The 26,198-nt window shown below is 47.8% G+C and overlaps 1 protein-coding gene across 1 annotated transcript in view; it reads right to left on the bottom strand.

The window, feature by feature from the left end:
- LOC144170763 (lachesin-like) overlaps positions 1–25,121 on the bottom strand; it is a 122,872-nt gene extending 97,751 nt beyond the window's left edge. The window contains exon 1 of the mRNA XM_077700749.1: positions 24,993–25,121. Coding sequence (XP_077556875.1) covers positions 24,993–25,031 — 39 coding nt within the window. The 5' untranslated portion in view covers positions 25,032–25,121. The remainder of the gene's footprint in view (positions 1–24,992) is intronic.
- Positions 25,122–26,198: the final 1,077 nt, after the last annotated feature.

The raw sequence follows: 26,198 nt of genomic DNA, 5'->3' as shown, positions 1-26,198 counted from the left end.
GTATAAGCTTAGGCACTACACGGCACTACAAAGAAGCAGGCTCACTTACACCGGTATTCACAAACGTAACTTAAGTATCCCTTTTGACACTGTTCAATGCCTTAACCCGTTTGAAGGACCAAACTTGTGCTGAAAGGGCGCCTTTTCGCAAACTGTATGCCGTTTTCTCGCGTTCAAAATTGTTGAGAGAGTGTTAGCTGGGATACTGAACCGGGCGGCGACGTCTTTCTCCTCGCCGGCGAGGACGGCTTCTAAAATTGCGAGCTTGTCTTGAAAAGCAGAACTTTTCGCTTTGTGGCAGCAGAACTCATTACCCACGAACCGACACCACAGATAGCCGTGGAGACGTGCGACTACACGCCTACAGTCTGGAGCTAGCACTTATCTGAAAGCGCAGCAACGCTGGAAACGCGCGGTAGTTGGCGTTGCGGGTGAAGTTCGCTAAATTCGTGCATTTCTCCAGCCAATTCTTCAGAAGTGCAAAATACAATGGTTCATCAGCGTAGCGAATTCGTTAGATCAAGGTTAACCGTCGCGACGCTTTCGTTACATAGAGGTCGCGGACACGTAGGTTTCAATGGGGTTGGCAATGGCGAATGGAAAAGCTTCGTTAAACCTAGGAAGTCTTTGCATAGACGATCGTTAAATCCAGGTTTAACTGTATTTCCGGGCCCTTCCCACGCCCCACTTTCCACAAAAAGGGCTTTAATGACATTTCAGTGTATTTTAGCCGCCGGTAGCATAAAGTTTCATACAATAACAACTAGAGAGGAATCTGGCGCTGCGATCGTACGCCTCAATGGGCGTGATGGGTAGTTCTGGATTCGGATTGGCGCTAGATGGCTTGTAGAACTTGCTATGGATTGCCGGTAGTTTAGTTTTCGTTTTGGATTTACATGAACGCGTTTGTCTACGTGGGGTGTTGGGAGAAGCGATCAAAAATACGTGTCTCCTTGAACTGCATGCCTCGCGTGCACTGACGCCGCCCTGAGTGGAATGTTTGATAACCAGAGTTGCGAATTGGGTGGGTTATCAATTCATTGCCGCACAGCGAGCACGAAAACACAAATGACGGCGCTCTGTGCGGCGAAGTTGTCTGCGAATGAGGAGTTGCGGCGCTGCTCATTCGGCAGAGCACTGTATTGTCAAAGCTGACGACGGTTGTGAATCGCTTGGAACAGCCACACCTTTCGTGCGAACGCCGGCTCCTACGGCGTAGAACAGCATCACCGGCGGTTGATAGGAATGCAGCTTGATGAATGTTACTAATTCAGGCAAGAATAACTTCTCCAAAGGTAATCGGTTTCTTTTAGATGCGACGCTCAGAGCATCTCTTGTCGGCGGCCCTGTCCTTCCTGCGTGCGTCCTTTGTTGTCCGCGTGCGTCCGTTGTTGTCCGCAGCCACACTCCCCCTCTCCTCTCCGATAGCGAACACTCTCTCGCGAGGGGCATTGGATTGGATTCGATTGGCTTTTCTTGGCTTGGCTTGGCTTGGCTTGGCTTGGCTTGGCTTGGCTTGACTTGACTTGGATTGGATTGGATTTGGATTGGATTGGATTAAAGTGTATTGTGTTGGATTGTGTTGCGTCATAGCCGCGGCACTCTCTCTCTCCGCGGTCTCCTCTCCTTCGGGCCTTTCGGTCGACGGTTGCTCTACGCTTGCGCTTGAACCCCCCCTCAGCGTCGCATCACACCAGGGTTCCCGCGAGGGGAGGTGGGCGTAATTTTTTCAAGACTTTTCTTAGTATTACAAACTATAAGCACCGAAAATTTTACAAATAGTTTTTAAAGAAGTCCGAGTCCTGCTGTAGTTGGCGGCAAACGGCAAACCTGATCCACAAGCCTCCTCGACTCCGGGTCTGCTGTTTATTTAAACGCGCAGTTTTATTTCGTACAAAACCAGCTTTTGGTCACTAACTTTCTTGTTCGTCATGTAATTTACAAACGGAGAACCAAACAATGAGTTCTTTTGTCAAAAAAAATTGACCGCGTATCTGCTCCTTTCGCTGCAAATGTCGTCAAAAGACGATAGTGTTTGTAGAAATTTGCTAAGGAAATGTTTCCCTTCGCTTTCCCGCTCACCTCTCATGCTGTTCCTGTTCCGTCGCGCTCATTTCAAGGTAAACACACTAAAGGTTTGCGCAAGGCGATTTGAATTTACCGCGTTCCACTGCTACAGGTGGGGTTCCTCGATGCCAGCACTGCAGTACGGCGGAGACGCGCGTGAATCGAGGCGGCCGACTTCAAGGTTTATAGAACCGCGTTGCCGTGTTCCACACGCGTTCCAATCAGAACGTGAAACCTAGCTAGTGGAACCTTTCTTTGCTGTTGCCGCGTGGTTTCTCATATGCCGCCAGGAGGTGGCGCGGGCAACAGCAGGCGGTACGCGTTGTTCTACAGTAGACGTAGAATATCATTTGCTATCGAAAAACCAAGCATACAGGAATTTTTTAATTAAGGAACACTGTAAACATCCCTTGTGTACTAATTTTCTGTCTTATATTTTCGTAATGTCTTGTTCTTGTTGAACAAAGTTGACAAGTATGAACATATAAACCGGGCTTAGACGTTTACATTTGGCTGTGAGTATATAATCTATTACGCAGTAAGCATTTCACTTTGGCCAAGTGGCTGAATCGAGTTACAGACAGACATCGAGTAAATGGAGCTTTCAATAGCTCCCCGGTACCACACGAAGTACAACCGGTTATACCCAATTGCAACAGTACAAAAACAGGCCAACCGGCAAAGAGAATTTTGTCCACACGAAGGTGGAGAGAAATTAACGGGAAAAGCTTTCTTGCGACCCACCGCCAGGGGGACGAGCCCGGGGGGACCCCCCTTGTCCCCCCTAGGAAAAAGCCGGATAGGGTGGGTTGCTGGGAACGGGAACTTGGACATCGGGATGGGTTATGGGAAGAAGGGCGGGAATAGGGGGAGCAATTTTGCTCCAATCCTTTTGTCTGACTCTCTTCCAAGACTGATTGCTCAGCGAGGGCATCAGACAGTGCCAATTGCCAAATATGCGGTCCCTGCCACGGGTTACCGCTCACCCATAGGGTCCGATAACTGGGCCCCAACTGTCGGAGACAGGAAGTACCCTATTTAGTGGCGACGGCCGGGTCGCGTATTCCCAATCCATATCCCGTAGGGGCCCAGGCCGACCACACCCTCTAAGCAGGGGCGCAGCCAATGAGGTTAAAAAAATTGCAATTTTTTTAACCTCCTTGGACGCAGCACCGTCACGTCTCTACCTATTTGTGCGCGACTTCATGCGATATGGATGTTTTCTTTTTTCCCCCTCCCCTCGTTTCGGCTGCTTTGCGAGCGGCCGATGGTTCAGTAGCGTGTACAATCAGTAGCTGTACAATCCAACTATTACTTAGCACTTGGTTGGTCTATATTTTCGATATTGTTTCCCTAAATTGTTATGACCAGCAGTGCAAATTATGCAGAATTTATGACCGAGTGTAAAACGTGTACGTATGAGCTGGTGTCTTTCTTATCAACGTATCACCCTTGCAAGAACGATTCACACCTTCCATTGCTGTTAACAAAATGTCAATGTTTTCCTCAGTGGCACTGTTCCTGATAAAGAATAAGGCAATGAAGTTAATGTTAACGAAATTCAATGTAATAGTGCTTATGAAAGTGCCAAAATGCAGCTGTAATATTTCGCAAGAGTAGGACAGTTTGAAAATGTAGTCATGGGTAATTGGCTGCCTTTCCTGTTATCATTACCTGAAGCACCGAATCGTGTTTTGAGGTGTGTATATAGTGAAAGAGCACCCAACTCAATTGTATACCCTTCTGTGGGCTGTAGGATGAGCTTTCAATGAGGGTGTTTGCTTTCCGGAACGTGTATAATTGCCACATGAGCGTGAAAGCGTCCATCCGCGCGCGCGCACTTCGAGCACCGAGTCGAGCGCTTATCTAGGAACACGATCGGAGGTCAGCGTCAACTTGCAGGTGTGCAAGAAGAGCGCGGAGAGATCAGGGGCTCAGGTACAAAAGGTTAGCTTCTGCCACATGTGCGTCAGCTTCCCCAGCGCCGCAGGCCAGCCCCGCCTACGGAGCGAAACCGTCGGCCGCCTGCCAAGCAGCCGAAACGAGGGGAGGGGGAAAAAAGGAAAAAATCCACCTCGCATGAAGTCGCGCACATATAGGTAGAGACGTCACGGTGCTGCGTCCAAGGAGGTTAAAAAATTGCAATTTTTTTAACCTCATTGGCTGCGCCCCTGCTTAGGGGGTGTGGTCGGCCTGGGTCCCTACGGGATATGGTTTGGGAATACGCGGCCGGGTCCCCCCCCGACCCCCAGCTCTGCGGCCGATGCGTACTAACGTCCTCGATCAACTGTCCCGCACAAGGTACTCATGAATCACCAGTGAAATTTCTGGGTTTAAGTAGCCCAAGAAAGACTATTGTCTTTAAAAACACAATTTGGGCAGCCATAGACCCGTTTTGATCCTACGCAATCCGGCTCCAGAACTACCCATCATTCCCATTGAAGCGTAAGCGCCGCTGCGCTTCCATGTTAGCGTTGACACTAGCGCCAGTTTCCCCTCTAGTTATTTGTATGAAACTCTATGGTCGGGAAAAACTGAACAAGCAGAACAGAACGAACTTTTAGGCTGATGACGCTGATACGGAAAAGTCTAGAATAGGTTCCAACGAATCAGTCACTCAAACACAACGCCTTACAGCGCTACTTACCGGTACAAATCAAATTTAACCTTGCTCTTTTTAATATACAGCACCTGATGTCCTATGAATAACGTGAAAGCCTCCAAGCAACGCCCTTGGTTCAAAGTGTAATGCTTCATAGTTTACGCTAGCTTGAGATTTCATGCAAAATAGTGCGAAGTGTGTATGGCGATCTGTAAATGCCCTTCGAATGTAAAGAGGCAACGCAACTGGTAGAACTGGTGTGCATCAAACACCCATTCTAAGTCATTCATTTTCTTTGAACGCTTTGCCTAAAACTGCATATTTGAGCTTCTTTGTCGGGAGTAGTCAACCACTGTCGCTGTAACAAATAAAATTGGTGATACTGTTTTCTACTACTCAGACTTTCTGCATTATTCGGTGACGGCAATCAAAAAGTACCTACTAGCATCGCCTTGCTGAAAATGGCGGCGTTAGTGGCTCTTTTGAAACATTCAGTGTAAGTTGGTGACTTTTTGGCTACTTTTGGCAATTTCCCGGCGACTTTTATTTCGGAGGAGCTGGCAATCCTGCTCTCATCTGCCAGCGGCTCGCCAGCCAGGCTACCTCGACGCGGGCCGTCACCGGGCGCCTGCACGCAACAAGGTCTAACGTCGCCCACCACCACTCCAGCCTTGACGTATGATTAGGTGGTGACGGCTTTGTGACTGCAAAACACAATTGGGATGCCGTACACGGTGAAGCCCTTTGTATTCTACATGCGCAAATGAAAACATAGTAAGGTGGCGCATCGGCCCTGGCTGCCTCTCCATATATCATTTGATTACACTTTCTTTATGCGAATGAATGCGGTAATCTCTTTGTATTCGTGTCGTCAAAGATTCACACTTAAAAGTAACATGCCCAAGAAACATGCTTAAAAGGAACATGTTCGCCAAGCACACCAACAAGACAGCCACCGTCCCGCAAATCATGCTCTGCTGCAGATTTCGCTGCACATTTCACTTTCGGGTTTTACCGATTCCTCGAAGGTGAAATGTGCAGCGAAATCTGCAGCTGAGCAAGACTTGCGGGTCGGCGGCTGTGTTGTAGGTGTGCTTGGCGAGTGACGTCCTGCTGGCGGGTCGCTTCGGCATAGGTAATTTCCGTGACTGACGTGAGGTCAGTGAAATCTTGGTGCATTGCGGCTTAAAATAATATCGTTTTAAAATATAAAACCCGAACACAAACAACCTTAATAATAAAATAAAAATCAGAATAAAAATAAAAATCCTAAGAATAAAAATCAAATCAAATCAAAATCAAAATCAAACTATAACGTATTATTTGGGTCTAAAGGTTGCTTCCCCGCCACAAGACCCTGTGTGCAGGGGTGCACCCTTTATAGGTCGCTGGCTTCGTGGTAGTGGCTTCATTTCCGCGATGGATATGACGTCACTTAATAATTCGTGTATCCCGGGATAAAACACTTTCTTGTAAAAAAGAAAGTGTAGGTCGCGTGAATAGCGGCGTCGGGAGGATTGAAGCTGTAAAGGTCGCGCATGAAACACCGAGAGCGTGCGGCAAGCCAGAAACGAGCAGGACGTTCCGCTAATCCGGCAGATGTAGGACCCAGATCGGTCGAGCCCGACACAAAAAATTCCGCCATCGGAGGCGTATACAGCTTTGCTGCAAAGCGAACAGTTTACTCCAGTGCGTTGTCATCAACAGTTGTCTTCTGTATTTAGTACGACCTAACGGCTGACGCTTTCTCATCCTTCCCTTCTATTATCTTAGATAGGGTGCACCATCTTCGCGCGTGCCTTAAGTAAACGTGAAATGTTTTTATGTTTGTACAGAGGCCCCAGTTTATTCCCTTTCACAAAGGAGAGAAAGAGAGACGCCGAACGGAAGGCTCCCTCATTCACCACTAGCAAACGACTCGCTTCGATGTCGAAGAGGCTCGCCGAGAGCGTCATCTCTGAATAGGTAAGCGCAAACTGCGCGCTCCACTAGGCAGAGGCATCTGCCATAAAGTCAATCGACACCCCGTCCACCAGCCCCTCATCGTGTTTTATGCCCCCTTATACTACGAACGAAACGCCATGGGCGAAAGCTGCGTAGGCACAAGCACTGGAGCGATAATGGGCCTTCCGTGAGGATGCGCGGAGGATAAAAAAGGTGGAAAAATAACAACAACAAAAAAAACGGGCCGACAGCCCAGCGACAGGGTAGGCAAAGCAGCCTGGTGAGCATGCAGCTCTTCGTGTTTGAGTTGCGGATGGCGTCCTGGTGCGGCGCTCATTTGGTAGTCAAATTAACGCGATGAACTGCATCTTTGGACCAGCAAGCCTAGCAACCACCAGGAGGCTCCCGATCGAGCCCTGGGCCTCTGCGTGGCGGTACGGGTAGTGCTGTGCCATAACGCTTTTGCCGCCTTCAACCAGGTCGAGCTTCCTGGCGTTGGGGATAGGGATGCGCACGACAGGGCCGTTGCGATTGCGAGGAGGAACAGTTGCGAGTAACATTAAGGCAGGTAGTGAAGTCAATGAATAACAGTTCTTGCTCCGGCACCGGGAAAATCAGGAGGTAGCTTAATGCTTAGCTAGTACCTAAGCAAATTACCTGAGATAATATGCTTACGTAAAATGCGTTTCGTCCTGCGGTGTACGTGTGCGGGTTGTTGTTGTAGATGATGCTGATAATGATGATGATGATGCTTATGAAAATTCGATGTCTAATGAAATAGATGAGTGTCGTCAATTCAGGTGAATGGAGATAGATAGATAGATAGATAGATAGATAGATAGATAGATAGATAGATAGATAGATAGATAGATAGATAGATAGATAGATAGATAGATAGATAGATAGATAGATAGATAGATAGATAGATAGATAGATAGATAGATAGATAGATAGATACAGAGAGAGAGAGAGAGAGAGAGAGAGAGAGAGAGAGAGAGAGAGAGAGAGAGAGAGAGAGAGAGGGTAAAGGAAAGGGAGGAACGCTAACCAGGCTACGGCCTAGTATGCTATCCTATACGTAGGAAAGGGGAACAATAAGGAAAAAGAGGAAAACAGAAAAGGAAGGGGAAAGGTACGGACACAGCGTAAAGTGGTGTGCCCAGCGGCTGGACACTATAGACAAAAAAGTTCACTGAGTTCATAGGGGGTAGTCTTTTGTGCTACAGTCTTTCTTTAAAAATGTTACATAGGGAGGAAGAAGAGGTTAGGGACGTCGGGCAACCTCCGCCAAGATGTTACGGAGAGGAATACGTGAAAATGAAGGTGTATTTCACACACAGAGAGAAGCGAGCACCGCGTTGGACCTAGCCCGAACCTCTTCTTCCTCCCAGCTGAGCCCTAGCACATGTCCGCAATGCTTGGGGCTATGTACTAACATTTCGTTCTTTAACTACTGACACACTGTAACAATATTTTTGTCAATCCTTATTACGCTGTAATATGTCTTTGAATGGAACTTTTTTTTGAGCTCACAGCGTGCCCACAATATGTGTGTAGCACCCACTTCGACTAGAGATATAGTGAACCTGAAGTGGCCACAAAATGTTTCAATGTAGCGCTTCCCTTCCGAACCATGTTCACCTTTTCCCGAACAGAGATTCTCGGCCTCCTTTGCGCAATAAAGTAATTTGTTTATTGATTTCTTCTCGCGAGAAGCCTACTCCACTTACGAGGCTTCTTTTGATATATTGTACTAAAACACACGGCTCATATCAAGTTATGATAAATCTTTTTTTCCTTGTATGAAAGGATAAAAGGCGATCCTCTGGGTTAGTGCGATTAGAGTGACCTGTATATTCACGGTGTAGCGTTGATTATGACTGGAACATGGGCAAATTAATTTTCTTTCAAGTATAATGGTCGGAAGAAACTGTGCAGCGTCCTTGATGCATTTGGGTAGAGTACGTTGACGAGAGGAGAGTAATAGGGTGTTTTAATTCCTTGTTGCAGACAGGTGTTGTGGCTGATGCCTGCCAGATCGGAGTGGCCTGCGGCCGCGTGCCGGCAATATGCCCCCAACGGCATTTCGGATATGCCCGCCTCGGCGCTCTACTCAGAGGATTTGGGACCACCTGCGCTGGGGAGATTTGCCACTTTACGGAATTCCGTTGCGGCCCTCATGCACGTTTACCAGGGTGCACCGCAGAGTTGGGATGTATCGTTTTCACCGTTGTTTCCAAGCGAGCCACGAGGAATGGAGGCAGGTGTAGAGTCTTTGTCAAAATTTTCTGGGCCAAACCGGAAACGCGCAGGCCGCAAAAAATACAATGTACACGCATACGTCCCAAACGCGGCTGAAACTTTTTATGCCGGAAATCTAGAGAAACCACCTAAATTTCTTACTATTATAAAATATTTTTGTCACATTTAAAGTTAAAGCTTTTTATTTGATATCTTTGTGGTGGAGAAGGCTTAGGATTGGCCAAGGAAATTTTGACAAATTTAAGGCTATACGTATGCGAAAAAAAAATTCAGGGAAGCTTGCACTGACGCGCAAGACTTTAATAGCGAAGCTTTTGTAGGTGGGCATTGCCGAACACATAGTTAAGTTTCAGTATCATTGTTCATTTTCATAGTTGCGGTGCTAGTAATCGTCGTGATATGCACCAAAGAGGTCGTCGTCTTCTTCGCGGCGAGTGGTGGATGCACAGTCATCCTCGGCATTGTAGGCTTCCACCAGCTCTTCGTCATCCACTCGAGGCAGCGGTGACGATCTGTAGGTCGCCTCGGGAAGGATTGGCACACTCGTAGCCATATCTAGAATAATCTTTAATTGTTTCTAGAAAATGCGGCGGCCACCGTGGCCTCACCCAAGCAGGGTGTTTCTTCCTCTTTAGCATTAGCGGTGGAGTTTTTTTTGTTGTTATTGTTGTTACATGCTTGCGCGGTAGCGCTTGAAGACAGCGCTGGAGTTCTTTTCTCTTTTTTTGCTAAAGCCACTGCGGGAGGCGGGAACTTGGTGGTCTCACGCGAGGCACGCGCTCACGAGCGCTCTCCATTTTTTCGCTCATAGGGGTTTTTGCCAGTTTTTTCTTTGCTAAAGCCACTGCGCGTGCCGATGACGCTCTGTGGTCCCCGCGAGGCACGCGCTCACGACAGCTCAGGATTTTCTTGGTATTTTTTCCTGCAACGGCAAACTTACGGCCAGTTACAACAGCTCCACTGTTAGAAGCAACTGGCAACTCTGAAGTCTGGCATGTCCGCTCGGGGTGTATTGGCGACTGTGGGACAGTCTCGTAGGCCAGCCGTTGTTCCTTGGAACAGTTGATGTGCTACTCCTGATTGCATACATCCCGAGAAAGGTGTGCTAACGTGTTCCCGACAACGCTATTATAACGTTAGCTCTGAGTGCCGGATGCTGCTGACCCTGTTTAAGGCCGTACCTGCCGAGTGTCCTGCGTGAACTGTCAACATCAAACGTTTATCTCCGCCTCCCAGCGACGTCAAGAGACGACGTCCAGACGATGTCATCCAGAGATGTACGGAAACCATTCCTCTCAATTTGAGGAGACCGGAAGCCGACTTCCGGCTAATCCGCCTATGAGGACGCGTACACAATTAATGAAAACTTGGAGAAAACACAAGAAGAACTCCCGACTTAGAATGAGGACACGTAAAATCACGAGGCTAGACCATGCGAATAAACTACAACGTTACAGATGGCACAATACTTGAGAAGAAATGAAAAGAAGCCTCGGACTCTGAAACACGTGGAACCTCCTGAAATACCTCATTGATCCCAACTCCCTCCAGGGGGTTCAAATCAGAATATGGCAAAAAGTTTAAACATGTATAAGGATCGGCAGCTAGACCTCTTCGCCGAGCTAACATCGCTCTACTTAAAAATGACCCGGGAACCGTTCACCCTCATTATACCGTGCAACCGAACATCAAGTTGGACGCCGATATAGAAATGCACCAGCCGAGGGCCGCACTTAATGAGAGTCGGAAAGGAAGTGCTCCCGTCCGCGATCAAATCACGTAGCGTATGCTATCTAATTTGGATGACAGCTTTCTGGAAATTCTACTCAACAATTTCAGCCTATCTTGCCAAACAAGCGAAATTCCAGCTAAAAGGAAGGAAGCTGAAGCGTGGTTTAGTCCTATGCTGAACAAACCACTCAATATAAACAACATTCAGCCTATCTTCCTCACGCCATGCATTGGCAAACTGATAGAGGGGATCGTGCTCGGGAGGCTAGAACATTTCCTCGAAGATACTGAACAGCTCCCCAACACAATGTATGACTTCCGGAGACATCTTTCTACCCAAGAAGACTTAATTCAGCTACAGCGCCAAGTGATCGATGTGTATGACAACCCACAGGCAATATTGACTTTAGACCTTAAAGGAGCCTTTGGTAATGTCCTGCACAGCGTGATCATCGCGGACCTCCACGAAACCGGGTGCAGGCCGCGAGTCTACGAATACGCGAAGCACTCCTCACGAACAGAACGGCGAAAATTAAGATCGGGAACGACAGTTCCCACGCAATCCAGCTCGGCGTCAGAGCAACGCCTCAAGGAGCAGTGCTGTCGCCACTGTTGTTCAACCTGTCGTTCATCAAACTACCCGGCCAACTCCACACAGTAGGGGGCGTGGAGCACGCGCTCTACGCTGGTCCGCTGGTGACATTACACTATAGACGACCGGGAAGCAACCAAGCATCATCACCACAACCCAAAAGCTACCAGAGGCGGCATCCCTTGTAGATGACACCACCCGTAGCTGCGGTCTCGAGTGTCCCCGCAAAATTCGGAGTTGCTTCTACCGAACGGCAACAACCGCCTGAGCAAGGTACGCGTTAGCGCTTATCTGATCTCTGAAGTTGCCAACCTTCGTATCCTCGGGCTGCACCTTCAAAAATCAGGAACTAACACCAACAAGGATCAAAAACTGAAGTCCGTATGTAGGCAAGTAATTCAGTTCGTCCAGAGAATCGCAAGCAGGAACTTCGCCGTATGAAACATTCGGAAACAACGAGGATTGTCCAGGCCTCCGCAATTTCACAAATCATTTACAGCACACCATACCTCCGAATTTCGCCTCGTGAAACTGACGAGATTAATGTCATTATACGAAAATGCTATAAAGAGGCACTGGGCCTACCACAATGGACCAATACTGACAGACTTGAAGAACTAGGCCTCCATAACACTATGGATGAACTAATCGCAGCCCATCTGACGTGCAATACAGAAGGCTGAAAAAACGGAGGCCGGAGTACGCATACTTTAACGCCGGGGCCTCCCCACACATGGGCCTCCCGAGAGCCGAGGGAAACAATCATAGCCGACATCTTGGCGGACTGGAATACATGTCGACCCAATCCCCAGAAATATGCATCCGAGGCAAATCGCCGGCCGAAAAGAGCAGCTACCACCGAAGCTCCCTTTCGTCCGTCATGCCAGAAGCGGTTCTCTACACGGATGCCGCAGCCCTGCCAATCCGTGTCGCCTGCCACAATCAATCACCTTGTTTGCTGTAGTAACCGATGGGAATGGAACACCACCTCCGCAATGACTATCTTACCAAAGGTCTTCATTTTAGAAGCCGAAGAAGTGGCTACCGCCTTTGGCCATTGCACAGGCCCCAATAATGTCCCCCGTCATCAGGTGATCTCTAATTCGGTAGAGGTGTTCAGAAACTTCATATCCAAGATCTTATCCTTTCTTGTAGAAGACACCGGAGATGAAGTTTTAGGAGATTCTGCTCGCCCCTCATCAAGGCATCGCCACACAATAACCATTTTTTACCTGCTTTGGATCCCGGCCGACTCTGGCAACAGGGGCAATGAGTGAGCTCACGCGGTGGCCAGCGTTCTGGCCCACCTGGCCCCCAAGCATCCAGCCCTCGAGTTCGCCCTCCTCCAGCCTGTCCCGAAACACCAGTTTCAATCAAGACGAAGCGGTGGAATGCATACCCGGTAGCCTGATGTCTTTCACCGACATCATTGAGCATTTTCATGCCAGGAGGCGACGACTACCAGATCCTCATCCCAATTTCACCCAGCCACAGCAGACAACACTGAGGAGACTCGAAATAGACACATTCATGTTTCCAGTCAGGCTTGACCAGTTTTACCCGGACAAGTTCGTGAACCACAAGTGAAAGTTCTGCGGCTGAGCACATGGTCTGGCTCTGAAGTCGTGCTCCGGGCCTCCCACCAGCCCCTATCCCAGTTCTTCACCTCGAATCTCATCCTCCCTTATAACCCTAGTCTTATAACCTGGACAGCCCCTCCATCGAGGACCAGCACCTGTTGGTCGGCAGAGCAGAGGCAGCGTCCATGGCACTCGGATTCCCCTGAGCCGAGTCCGGGCCTCATCTGCCCATCCCCCTCCTCTTCTAAAACCCAATAAATTGCCTTTCACCACCGCCACTACCACCGTCTCCTGGCAACCCGTCCTCTCAGTTCTCCCGGCATCGTGAGGTGACTACGGACCCCTTCGCCCGCAGTCACGGCGTCAGCCTAGCAATAAGGCATGTGGCCAATGGTGGAGACGACGCTACGTCATACCAGCGCCGACAAGGAAGCCGTGCGGCCGTAAAGGAGTCCTGTGTAATGGTCTTGGAAGCGCAGCGTGTTTTTGTCTGATGCCGTTCCACCGCGACTGAACAAGTGGGACCTCCGCCGATGTCAGTACTAAAGAAGGATATGAGTCGCACATTATGAGTGAATGCGTAATGGGGTATGTGCTTTTGCATAGGATCGAGGGCTAAGCGCTGCGTTGGAAGCGATAGTTTGAGCACTACGATGACAGGGGCTCGAAAAAAATTAACACGATGCCGCTAGTAACACTGAAGTTTAATTTTGGAGAATTACGGCTGTTTTTATAGATGACGACCTTCTCACGCATACACCGCTTACAGGAGCCAGAGGCTCGAAAAGAAGCTTGGTAGGTACTGCGGGGGCTCTCGGGTGGAGCAAAACGGCTCGTAAACTTCATCAGCTTCGATAGCAGTAACAGCTGGCATGGAATGTATACCGATCGCACCTCTCTGCTGCGCCCATACAGCACGAATATGCACACAGATTTAAGTGCACATACCAGTGCGCATATACATATTGCGCACGCCTATCGGTAATGGCATACGTACTGACATAAGCATATGCAAACGACACACTGCTGGGCAATTTGGTGCAGATTTGGTAAAACTTAGAGCGAAATTCAACGAGGACAACAGAAAGACGACAATTAAACACGAGTACTCAAGAGCGCTTGTGTTTGTTGTCTTTCTGCTGTCCTTGTTGAATTGCGCTCTAAGTTTTACCAAATCTGCAAATAAATAACGCTAGTGCTGCACTCTTCTGCGCCATTATCCTGTCTTATTCTGATGAATTCTGTTTATTGAAACATCAGTAGCGTACCTAAAGTTTGACTTCGCATTTAGGGGCTTTAGTTTTGCGTGCAGCTCCATCGATCTAAGGAAGAAATTTTAAAAAATGGCAGCTCGAATACTTGTTCAACACCAGGAGGGGGCCCTCATACAGCATACAGCAGTTACCAAGTAGGAAGGGCGCTTTGGGCGGCGGTCGGAGTTGCCCACCATTCCCGATTATCCGTTCGGAATTCACGCATTCAAAACTCATTAGAAGTCCTTACAAGTGTTGCCGGAGTTTTTTTTTTTTTCAATGTTGCGTCTAAGTATTCCCCATAACGTAATACCACGTAAATAGTTAGGTGTTTTCATTGTAATAAAGTCGCGATACTCTAACAGTACTAATTTATATTAATACAATGAACTGACATATATTTCGCCTCTATTACAACGTTTCGTAACCAAAATATTGACGTAATGGCGTCGAAACGTCGCCATGCGGTACAGGTGTCATCGCAACGTTATCGGATGACCAGGCAACGGCGATGAATTACCGCTTATAACAATCTCTCTTTAAACATTTATAAATTATGGTTAATTGATGATTTCTTAGCACCCACACCTGTTTTCTGTTTGCCGCAAATATATCCGAAATCATCAGTGAAAAAAAAGTGAGAACGCTGCTCATTGGGAGGCCCGTTTGAATCGACAGGGGTAGGTCAATTCGTTGTCACCGTCTTGTTTGCCATGCACTGCGACAACACTGCGCTTAACCTGGGCACAGTGGCGGAATCAACCTTCGAACAAGTTCGCTAACTTTTCAAGTGAAAGCTAGTCTGATTTGACTCAAGCTGGCCGGCCAGTTTTCTGTTGAGAGAACAGCGAACTGCTGCTACTGCTAAACTTTTATTCAGAACCAGCCTTAATTATTTAGCACGGAGTCATAGCCGCGTACTCGGCACGTGTTCCTCGCTGCAGCCGCGGACGCGGTGTTACCATGTTCGCAGACGCACAGGTCCTCCGCACGGGAGGACAATATGCCAGTCCTCGTTGGAGTGAATACGAAAGAGCTCACTACACACATTGGTCGTTCCTGTGAAAGGTTTCGAAAATTGGCAACCACCAGTGCTGCCGTCGGTTCGTGCTGTCGGAGGCTGCTAAAGAAAACGGACCTCGTTTGCTGTCGAAGTGGCTACGCCGCCTCCGCTCCTTAACTTCGACGTTTGCTTCATTCTCTCCGCTCCCATATCGCTGTTCATAAACGAGCACCCTTGGCACTTTGACCAGGTTCCGCGAATGAAATTGTTTATCTTGCTCCGCTGTTACATTTTTTCGCTCTCGCCGCTGTACTTATTTATTTCTTGTCTCTTTTTATCGTCTTCCGGGTATTTTCTTTTCGCCAGGCTTTCTCCCGATCTCATTCCGATTTCTCGTAGTTTGTTCCCCTCGCCGCCGTGCGCCTTCCAGGCGACTTACTTTATTCCCGCGTAGTAGCCGCACCGTTTGGCCATTCCGAGCGACGGTCGCCCAATCGCCCCACTTCCTTTGTTGTTCTATATAAGGAACAGTATCTAAAAAGGAGGAAGGGAGGGCGGGATGTGCGGAAAGTGTAGCAGCGACGGTCTTCAATTTAGGGCCGTACCGGTCTTGGAAGTAGTAGACGCCGTGTGCGAGTCCTTTTCTCAATTGCGTTTTGCGCTGCCTAAAAAGAATCCCCGAGCAGCGTGTGATGATTGCGACCTTCCTTTTTTCCCCACCAGCCTTCAGTGTCTGAGCCGGCCGGCCTCTAGCGTGCGAGCGTTCGAGAAAGAAAGAAAGAAAGAAAGAAAGAAAGAAAGAAAGAAAGAAAGAAAGAAAGAAAGAAAGAAAGCAAACAGGGAAGGAAGCAGCGCCAAAGAGTGGCGCCTACGAAATGGCTTCTTTGTGCGTGCGTGTGGGTCCGCTTTGTTACTGCCACCGCGGCTGGTCCCGTCCACGAGCGTTTTGGAAAACGCTTGTGTCCCCCTCTCCCGCTCGGCGTGCGTGCGTCGCGAAAAGGTTCAATCTACGACGTAGGCCGACCGTCGCTATTGTTGGGAGAAAGGAGGCTCCCGGTTTCCCCAAGCGACCTCTTTCGCTCGGACCGAGCTTATTTTTCCGGTCAAAATATTGATTGCCTCATGTGGGATATTGTCAAACGGCTTCACTCGGTACCAATAGCTTGTTCCCCTTTTCACCGAAACTATTTAAGTGTTGGCTTCTTCGGAAAATCTTCACCAGAAGCTCGTAGGCGTCAGTTTTTTTTCTTACTCGCTTTTCTATTTACGTTCGTTCACTATCCCAGGCTTCATTCATCCCGTTTGCTCGATGCGCAAGCGGCCATTGCATTTTTATTTCTTCCGGTATAGCGGCTGGGACCCTCCTGTCGTTACGCTCTTAACGACTTCCGCTCTTTTTTCAAGCCTTTCCCACTTCGCCCTCTCCAACGCCTCTTTGCTGCCGTCTTTCTTTTCTCCTCTCAAGTACTTTTCTGCGGTGCTCTGTCTCTAGCGGGGCGTGCGTCCCAGAACGGGGTCGTTGTAACACAAAGAGCGCCATTTGCGACGCGTGAAATCGTGCGCGAGAATCAATAGTGCGAAGATCAAGGTGCCGCACGAGGTGTTTCTGTAACAAGCCATCGAACGAGCTTTTCTAGCGACACTTCCCAAAATGTTTTTATAATGCCGCTCCGGAATACCCGTATAAACTGAAGGCACAGCCAAAAGAGCTCGCGCAGACGCACGAAAAAAAAAGGCATTGCCGCCATTTTTTTCTTTTAAGCGTCTTCGGCACAGGGTCGATCTGTGTGCAAGTCTTCAAGTGGTGAGAGTGCACATTTTATTTTCTCAATTTGAGAAGACGAAGTGAGTGCGATAACGGCACTGCTGCCTTAACTGAGCCTCCCCACTAAACATGTGCTTCCACACAAGAGCCTTCTTTTTCAAGCGGCGACAAATTGGCGGCTTAATGTATTTTCAATGAGCGGAAGAGGCAGGAAGGGCTCCGGTGCTGTCCTAAAGTTCTTCGCTATCCTAACTTACGTAACCAGCTTTCTCTTGCGTATTTCAGACGTTGAAGGAGGCAAGCACGCAGCACACACAAAGTTGGCTCTAAGCGGAAAGGTCTAGGAAAAGCCACCTTTGCACGTTCCTCTCTGCTACATTCAGTCACGACACAATATTTTGCTCCGGTCCCTACATTTGACACGCAGGTTTAAGTTTGTTGCGAGTTGTCTTCAATATTTCAGAGCGAGAGACGTGTTAGAGGCATTTGCCGGCAAAACGGAAGTATTATTCATTTGCAGATGCAGTTCTTACTATTGTGACACCAAGACTGAACGATAATTATATCAAGAATAAAAAGCAAAGAAGGCAGCGGTGGTTGGCATTGATCCAGTGATCCAGCCGTCGTGGAACATGTGGATGGGACAGCAGAGCCATCACCTTCTTAAATACGAAGGCAGAGGCTTTCAGTGGCGTCCTGTACAACTAAGATCGCTGAGACGACAAGGGAAACGCATGTGGCGAGTGTTTGCGACCTGGCGCTCCACTCACCCGTTTTGTGGCAGTGCTAAATGGACACGAGAGAGAGGGAACGGAGCTGGCAAGCCTGTGCGGTTTGTGGTTCGCCTCGGGCGCCATGCCAGCTCTCTCTCTATGATGTCACCACCACTGGCGCGCCAATTTACACTCGCGTTAAATGGATATTTTAAACCGATTTGAGTTAGGAATTTACCAGTGTCACTAGATAAGGTTACAGAGTATCGACACTCCTTTCTCCTATTTTTCCGTGCCGCCGCTGTGATCATTGGTTTGTTCGCATCACGTGACACTTGTTTACATTGCGACGGTTCGTGGGCGCCGCCATTTTGTTCTTTATGCGTTTTCTGTCGGTCAACTGTGGTAGCCTCAGCTTGTCTTCCCAGCTTTGCGGCTGTGCGCGACTTGCGTCGTTCCCAATGCGAACCAAAGATAACAACGCGCTTCGCAGCATTTCAACTGCTTAAGTGTGTACGAAGATTCTGTGTTGCTGTGTGTTCGGCAGTGTTTACAAGTGACCTCGGGCCCTATTCTCGACTGCACAAATTCCCAGGGAACTGGGGAGTTCGCCGAAAGTCTTTTGGGATTGGCTTTCAATTTTGGTCACATTCTTCCGGTTGACAAAGCCGTTGTGTGTGCTTTCGTCATTTTGACGTTTCATGACGTTTACTTTCAACACTTCTAAGGTTTGCCTTATTTTTCTTTACTGAAAGCGCATAATTCTTGGCCAGCAATGAAAAACTAGACTATATGCGCCGGACATGACAACGTAGACCAGTCTTTGCTATTGAACAACAATACTGCTTGTAATACAGGCCCTGTGTGATTGGCTGATCAGGCGTGATGTAATTTAAACAGTTGGCGCGAACAATCAAGTCCCACATTGGCAATTTCAGGCTGCGTAAAAGTGACGTAATGTTACGTAACAGCTTCAAAATGGCCGCTGCTTTTGCCGCAAAATAGGGCCGAAATTTCCCCGGCCTTCGGCGCCGCGAAATGTGCGGGCATTTGCAGCAGGCGCAGTTTCGCATGACGCGCGTTTTAAAGTATGTTTCTACCGAAAGAAATAATTGTTTGTTTGTTTGTTCGTTCGTTCGTTCGTTCGTTCGTTCGTTTGTTTGTTTGTTTGTTTGTTTGTTTGTTTGTTTGTTTGTTTGTTTGTTTGTTTGTTTAGGCAGAATACAAGTACACCGTGCAAAGCAGAATAATTTTCAATCTTCTGCCGAGGCAAACGGGGCAAAAGGCTGTTTCCAAGTCAGCGATCATGGAGCATACAAATAACTTGTAGTATTATGCTTTTACATTTGGAAATAAAATAAAAATTACTTGTTTGGCGTAACCGCAACATAAGAGGACAGTACAAGCCTCTCCATGACAAAGACAACCCAATTTCAGGCATTTGTCCACACTCCTCCTAGTAAGCTGATGGGTCACATAATCGAACTGAAGAGAAAAATAACAAAGAAAAGTGACTATTTTGTTTATTACAGCGCTGATTGAAGTCGAGCTTGGCGAATGAGTGAATCGGCGACATCTGTGCGCTCCACGGATATCAGGCGTAGCGCTTCGCCACTCTTATGTGTCATACAAGCGATGGTCGGGCCGTCTTTTTCTGTGATCACGCCATAAACATATAACATGGCAGCCGACGAAAGCGGTGCGGCGGTGGCGGCCGGGAAGGTGATAACGCAGCAAAGCTTGCATTGAAGCAGAGAGCCCAACTATGTTATTAAAAGCGATTGAAAGAAATAAATAGATACGGTAAAAAAATTGTTTGATGTTTTTTTTAGCTCAACATCAGCCTTTCGGTAGCTTTTGGATCAACGTTACTCGATCGCTTTGTGTTCTTGACGACAATTTTGACCGGCAGAAGTGTTTCTCTTGCCAACCTTAGCTACCGTCTCAATTTTTATAGCACGCGCCAAGTGTTTTTATATCTTTTCTGCGCAATATTTGATACCTTGGTTGCGATCTTTATAAGTGACGCGTCAAATTACACTGCATGTCGTCATAGCTACAGGTGCATCACGTCACTGATTGCTTACGTCGTGCTTACGCAAAAGAACGTGGCGAATTGACTGGGAATTTCTGCCGTCGAAAATACGGGCCCCATTCTCGACTGCACAAATTCCGAGGCAATTCTCCATGTTTTTTCCGTAAGCACAACGTAAGAAATCTGTGACGAGTTGCACGTATATCTCTGATGACATGCAGTGTAATTTAAGGCTTCACTAATAAAGATCGCAACCAAGGTATCAAATATTGTGCATAAAAGATATAGAAACACTTGTCATGAACTGTAAAAATTAAGACTGTAGCTGAGGCTGGCAAGAGACACACATTTCTTTACGTCAAAATTGGCGTCAACACCACAAGGCGATCGAGTAACGTTGATCCAAAAGCGAGCGAAAGGCGTATGTCGAGCTGAAGAACATCACACATTTTTTTACCTTATATTTCTTTCTTTAAATCGCTTTAAATAACATAGTTGGGCTCTCTGCTTCAATGCAAGCTTTGTTGCGTTATCACTTTCCCGGCCGCCGCCGCCGCCACGCCATCGTCTGCTGCTACGTTACAAGTTTATGGCGTGATCACAGAAAAAAGATGGCCGCGACCATCGCTTGTATGACACATATGAGCAGCGAAGCGCTATGCCTGATAACCGTGGAGCGCACCGATATCGTCGATTCACTCATTCGTCAAGCTCCACATCAATCAGCTCTGAAATGAACAAAAGAGTCAATTTTCTTTGTTATTTTTCTCTTGAGTTCAATCTTGTGACCCAGCAGCTTACTAGGAGGAGCGTGGACAAATACCATGCATTGGGTTCTCTTTGTTATGGAGAGGCTTGTACTGCCCTCTTATGTTGCGGTTACGCGGAAGAAGTATTTTTTTATTTTATTGCCAAACGTAAAAGCCTAATACTGCACGTTATTTGTATGCTCCGTGATCATTGACTTGGAAACAGTTGAAACTACTATTTGTTTCAGTAGAAAAAAACATGCTTTAAACCGCGCGTCATGCGAAACTGCGCCTGCAGCGAATTCGAGGATATTTCGCGGGGCCGAAGGTGGGGGAAATTTTTTGCCCTATTTCGCGGCAAAAGCAGCCGCCATTTTCAAGCTGTTTACTTAGTATTACGGCACTTTTACGCAGACTGAAGTTGCCAATGTGTGACGTGATAGTTCCCGCCAACTGTTTAAATTACGTCACGCCTTCTCAGCCAATCACACAGAGGGCCTGTATTACAAGCAGTATTGTTGTTCAATAGCAAAGACTGGCCTACGTTGTTATGTCCGGTGCATTTAGCCTAGTTTTTCATTGCCGGCCAAGAATTATGCGCTTTCAGTAAAGAGAAATAAGGCAAACTTTAGAACTTTTGACAGTAAACGTCATGAAACGTCAAAATGACGAAGGCACACACAACAGCTTTGTCAATCGGAAGCACGTGACCAAAATTGAAAGCCAATCAGAAAAGACTTCCGGCAAATTCCCCAGTTCCCCGGGAATCTGTGCAGTCGAGAATAGGCCCCAGAAGTGTGTCCGAAGATGCGATGTTCGGCAGTGTTGTTTACAAATGACCTCGTCCAAGTTAGCGGTGGGGTAGCAGAAGTGGCGATCTGTCAACACTCATAAATAACAAAATGGCCGCCGTTGATTATTTGCGTGTCTCCATGACGGTAATCTGTATCTTATCTAGTGACACTAGTATTGAATATTCGCTTGGTGACGACTAGAATGACACCGTGAGCATCACCCGATTGCGACAACGGGATTGAGCCCTCGCTGTTGACTTCGCGCACGTAGCGCGAACATTTTTTTATGACTTTAGCAACACATTTGCTGAAATTTATTGAGTTCTATGTCATAATTTCGGGCATATCGTGTCATCAAAGGCTTGCCAACGCCGCCTGTTTAAACATTGCCTAACGCGTCGCCCGCTTTTCAATGGGAGCGGTAGGGACGCTTAGTTCAGGCACTCATCCTCTATGTGGCGCGCGCCGGCGGACGTCCCGCCTTACGTCACTGCTCGCGAGTGGTGAACGCTGCACCCACTTCTACGACGTGTGTCTGCCAGCTTGCCTGTAGGGTTTCAAGAGCCGTTTCGCTCACATCTTAGCCGTGACGGGGCGCTAGCTCGGGGGCGCACTGGGGATCTCGTTCAACGTGTCGCTCGCTTCATACCTGCTGCATTTTTCGAAAGTTGACTGACGGAAGCGGAACTAAAATAGTGTAAGAACATAATAATTGTCAGGTGGACAAAGAGCAAACAGAAAAACTGTATTTTTGGATCGTAAAGCGATTATTTTACTGATATTTTCTCTCTGGAGGATTAAGGAAAGAAAAAATTGCGTGCAAATCTTTTGTTTAGGCGCTCACTTCTACCATTACTTTACAAAAAAATATCACGTGCTTGTAACTTTCAGGAAATTACAGAAAACAAAATATAAGCAGCTGAGGGTCAAGCGACGCTGTCTGGTCGCTTCTACAGAACAATTTTCAATTTTAGAATTGCGTACCGGTGCGAAGTGCGAACACAGTGGACAAAACAAGGCCGAAATGTAGAGGGGACAGAGGGGCGATGCGCCACTCAGAAAGTTTCGCGGCACGTGATCCAAGTAGGTAAGCGCGCAAAGCCGGCATCAGCCTGCGGTAGCACAAATGGTTTTGCGTCTGCCATGGCTAAAGGCTAGTTAATCAGCGACAGATCAAGACACACATGCATGGTGCAAACAAGAAAGCGTAGTAACGACGCCGTGGAACGCTAGACAAACTGTGAACTATTTTGCATAGTTTCCGAGAAGCGGCGCTGGCTGGCGGACAAGAAAGCACGTAGAAAGTCTACGGAGCGGGAAAGGGTAGGAGAGAGCAGCAGGAGAGTGGCTGTTTGGCCATTTTTCGCTCACGCGTTAGGCAATGATTATACAGGCGGCGTTGGGCTTGCATACAATTTACAATCAGAAAATGCCCCGTACCGCGGCATTCGGTTACCCCGAAAAGTTGAACATACCTTAATTGCTGCAACTGCATTTCACGCACATGCCCCTGTTGCACGGCGGAAAAGCTTGAAAATTCTCGTAATCAGGTGATTGGGCAACTGAGCTAAAAGAATTGTATGAACAGCCGTAGCTTTCGCCCCTTGTGCAATAGCTGCAAATCGAATCAGCCAAGGCTGGTTAGCGCTGGAAACTGTGGTTTGGTACATGTTCTCTTCCACATGGGCCTTTGAAAGCTCCAGTTTTATGTTGTCGCTTATCTGTTTCTGGTTGTTAATTTCCTAGTGCTACTCAAAATGCACTTCAACCACGAATGCTTGTCCCAGATAACTCTGGCAGGAGGTCCCAGTGGGCGCTTTCCTTTCACTCGAGCGTCTCTAATGGCTAAAAGCGTTCATACTCCAATCTTTTCAACTCGGCCAGCGTCCTATTGAAATCTAACGGTGATCGAGGGATTTCAAAATCGCCGTTTCGTTGTGCAAGCGGGAAACAGTCCTACTACGATTGCTTATCGCTAGTGAGTGACACGACATTTCTGGTCGTTTGAAGCCGCGCTGACATTCATAACAATGGCTTTTGTCGTCATTTCGCGTTCCCCATTTTCGAAAGTGGTGGCCTGTTTATGTTATAGAAACAGGGGTACGGTTGTTCGCAAAAGTTTTGGGAATATTACTGGAAGGGAGGCTACACAATGTGTTGACGATTGCATTGAGGAATTAAGCCTCCGGGCGTGGAACAGCCTGCAGGCGAAAGCCGAATGTGCAAAAAAAAAAGGGGGGGGGAGAGAGAGAGAGAGAGAGAGAGAGAGAGAGAGAGAGAGAGAGAGAGAGAGAGAGAGAGAGAGAGATATGCGGCCATCCGTTGAACTTCCGAAGAACCAGGATGAGAAATTTTGTATTTAGATGCCCGAAGGACACAGTTAAAATATGAGAACTAATTGCGTCTCGAAAAACTTCGTCACTCAACCTTGCGACGGGAAAGTTTGGTTGAGCTGTGCACACTAAGTATGCACGGGACAATTGTAGGGGGAAAACAACAAGGACGCGGGTTTAGTGGACATGGTACCGGAAACGAAAACGCAAAAACGCGCCCCGTTTTCCGAAAATTCCGGGCGGATTGCGGTATTTTTAGGTCAACACAGGCTACGTCCCTTCTAACCGTGCTGGTGCGTCTAAACATGCGGTATACCGTTCTGAATTTACTGAAAATGGTGGCAGCGCACCGGAATCACATCTCTCCCTATTGACCCTGTTACGTATGCCAATTCACGTACAAAGTTGTCGGCTCTACAAAAGCGCTAATATTTCAGCTGGGCGCATCAGGGTGCGTGCATAAGTGATTTGCGGCATCTGTCGAGCCCGGCTTCAACTGAGCAAAATGAACAACAGAAACGTCCTTTCCGAAGCAGATTTAATGGTTTCGGCAAATTTTGAAGCATTCGCGTGAATTAAAAAAAATATATATTTAAAAAGCGACGCTAAAAAAATACAGTACAAACGAGACCGCAATGGCGCAGACTCAATTTTCTCCTTTACTTTACTTGCACGGTATTAAAACTGAAACTAGGTGGCATATTGACAACCTTATGGGAGCAACCAGAGTTGAAAGCTCAACGTTAGAAATTCAAAATTGAAAGTTTAAATGGTTTTGTACAACTTGGCTGGAGGGTCTCCTGGGGAAAAATCTAGGGAAGCTTGCACTCATGCGCAAGGCTTGAATCGCGACGCTGTTGTAGGTGAGCGTTGACGGACACATACTAGTTAGTTTCAGTAGCACGCCCTGCCTTTCGGATAGCGGCCTCTTCCTCGGCCGTGCGAACTATCCGCGGCTGGTCCATGCCGAGAATTGTGAAGACGCTGCGCGCGAGGTCACTTGTACAATACTGAGCGCATGCCCACGACGACGCGAGCTCCCGCGTGAAGGGCTCTTCTACGATACTGAGCGCATGCGCAAGCGCCTCTCGAGTGTTCCGGCATCCGCTATCACATGTCTTTCCGTTGTTAGGTGGGTACTGCGACATCTGCGCGACACCTACACGCTAGCGTTCCTCGCGAAGAGTTTTCGGCTCACACGAACCCCGAACTTACGGCCAGTAACAACAGCTCCGCTCTTAAAAAAAAGCTGCCGCCACAGCTTGAGAAAGCGAGCCAGCCTTAGCAAATCGGAGAGGACAGCTCAGAGTAAAAAAACCAAATAGACTAATAAAACAACCGCTATGGACAACCGTACGTCCCTTAAGACTATTCGAACACAAAGAACACACAGAATAATTTAAAACACTTCTATTGTTACATTAATGACGGAGGCCTCCGTAATGAACAAAATATGCTGAAATCTCATAAAGGAGAAAAATATTTCCCGTACGAACGCCGTAGAAATGATCCAAGAGTGCTACTCAGCGCATGTTTCTTTTCTGAAAAACTCAAAACAGGTTGGCTCACCCTGTAGTTGTTGAGGTTGTCTACGACGCAGGCCAGCATGACCTTACGTCCGGCTGGCACCGTGATGTTCTGGATGGGTTCTGCAAACTCTGGTTCCGTTTGCGAGGTGCCGGCCGCTTTGTTGCCGCAAATTCCTGCGAGAAAATGAGAAAACGATGTCAGTAATGCGCAAGACTTTTACGACGATAGACAGCTCATGTTGATACGCCGAACTTTGCATTGATGGAGATATATGCTCTTATGAATTGCCGTCAAAATAATAGAAAGCACTAAAAATAGATATTTCAACTTGTTTTGTAGGCCAATTTAGTTGTATCCGGTCTCTCATCGAAACGCATCTTAAAATCTGGCTTGTGGACTTCGTTGTTATTAACACCGAAGCTGTTGAGCAAATCGTTTGTGTATGGTGTCCGCAGTTAAAAATACCAAGAAAATGCCGAGCGCTCGTGCACGCATGCCTCGAGCGCACGTTCCTCAAGTTTGGCATACCCACTTAAGGAGAATAACCAATATTGGCCAAAAAGAAGAAAAAAAACAGTGCTCGCCGCGTTCCTCGAGCGCACGTTCTTCGATCCAAGCATACCCACTTGGGAAAACCGGCCAACATTGGCCACAAAAAAACGCCAGCGTTCGCCGTATAGCGGCAAAATCTGCTGGGAAGGAGAAAGACACGTCATAGCGTACTCGTGAGCACGTTCTTCGTGCCGAAAAACAATAAAACAATACAAGCGCACAAAGGTCTCCGTAAATCGATGTGCAAAACTTCAAAGGCCAAGACGGCGCAGAGTCAAACTCCAACAACGGCCAGGACGTTAGAATCAGTTTGGCAGAGACAGTTGTCTTACCCACAGCCCATAACCGTGAGTTAATACACGAGAGTTAAATGGCTTACTCTGTGGAGAGAGGAATCACGCCACCTGCTCGAGCCAGGACGCCTGATAGTGTACGCGTTGCACCTGCGGCGCCTAGTCATAGTTTGCGCGTTCCGTTCGTTCATACCGTGGAAGAAGACCTCTCGTTGCGTCGTCCACGATTGCAGCCGATTTGCTTCTTCTTCGCCGTTATAGCAACACAGATGGAGTAAGGGTCGTTGCGGCAGCCAAGCAACAAATCGGCTGCAATTGTGCATTTAAACCGTCGTGATGTTCATGAAAGTTGCGTACAGCTTCGCTATATTCAAGTCTTACGCGTTAGTGGGATCTTCCT

This window comes from Haemaphysalis longicornis, unplaced genomic scaffold, assembly GCF_048455015.1.
Source record: "Haemaphysalis longicornis isolate Haplotype H1 unplaced genomic scaffold, Haemaphysalis longicornis Haplotype H1 scaffold_2, whole genome shotgun sequence".
Classification (NCBI taxonomy): Eukaryota; Metazoa; Arthropoda; class Arachnida; order Ixodida; family Ixodidae; genus Haemaphysalis; species Haemaphysalis longicornis.
The sequence above is the reverse complement of the archived record's forward strand: the minus strand, read 5'-3'. Positions and strand labels throughout refer to the sequence as shown.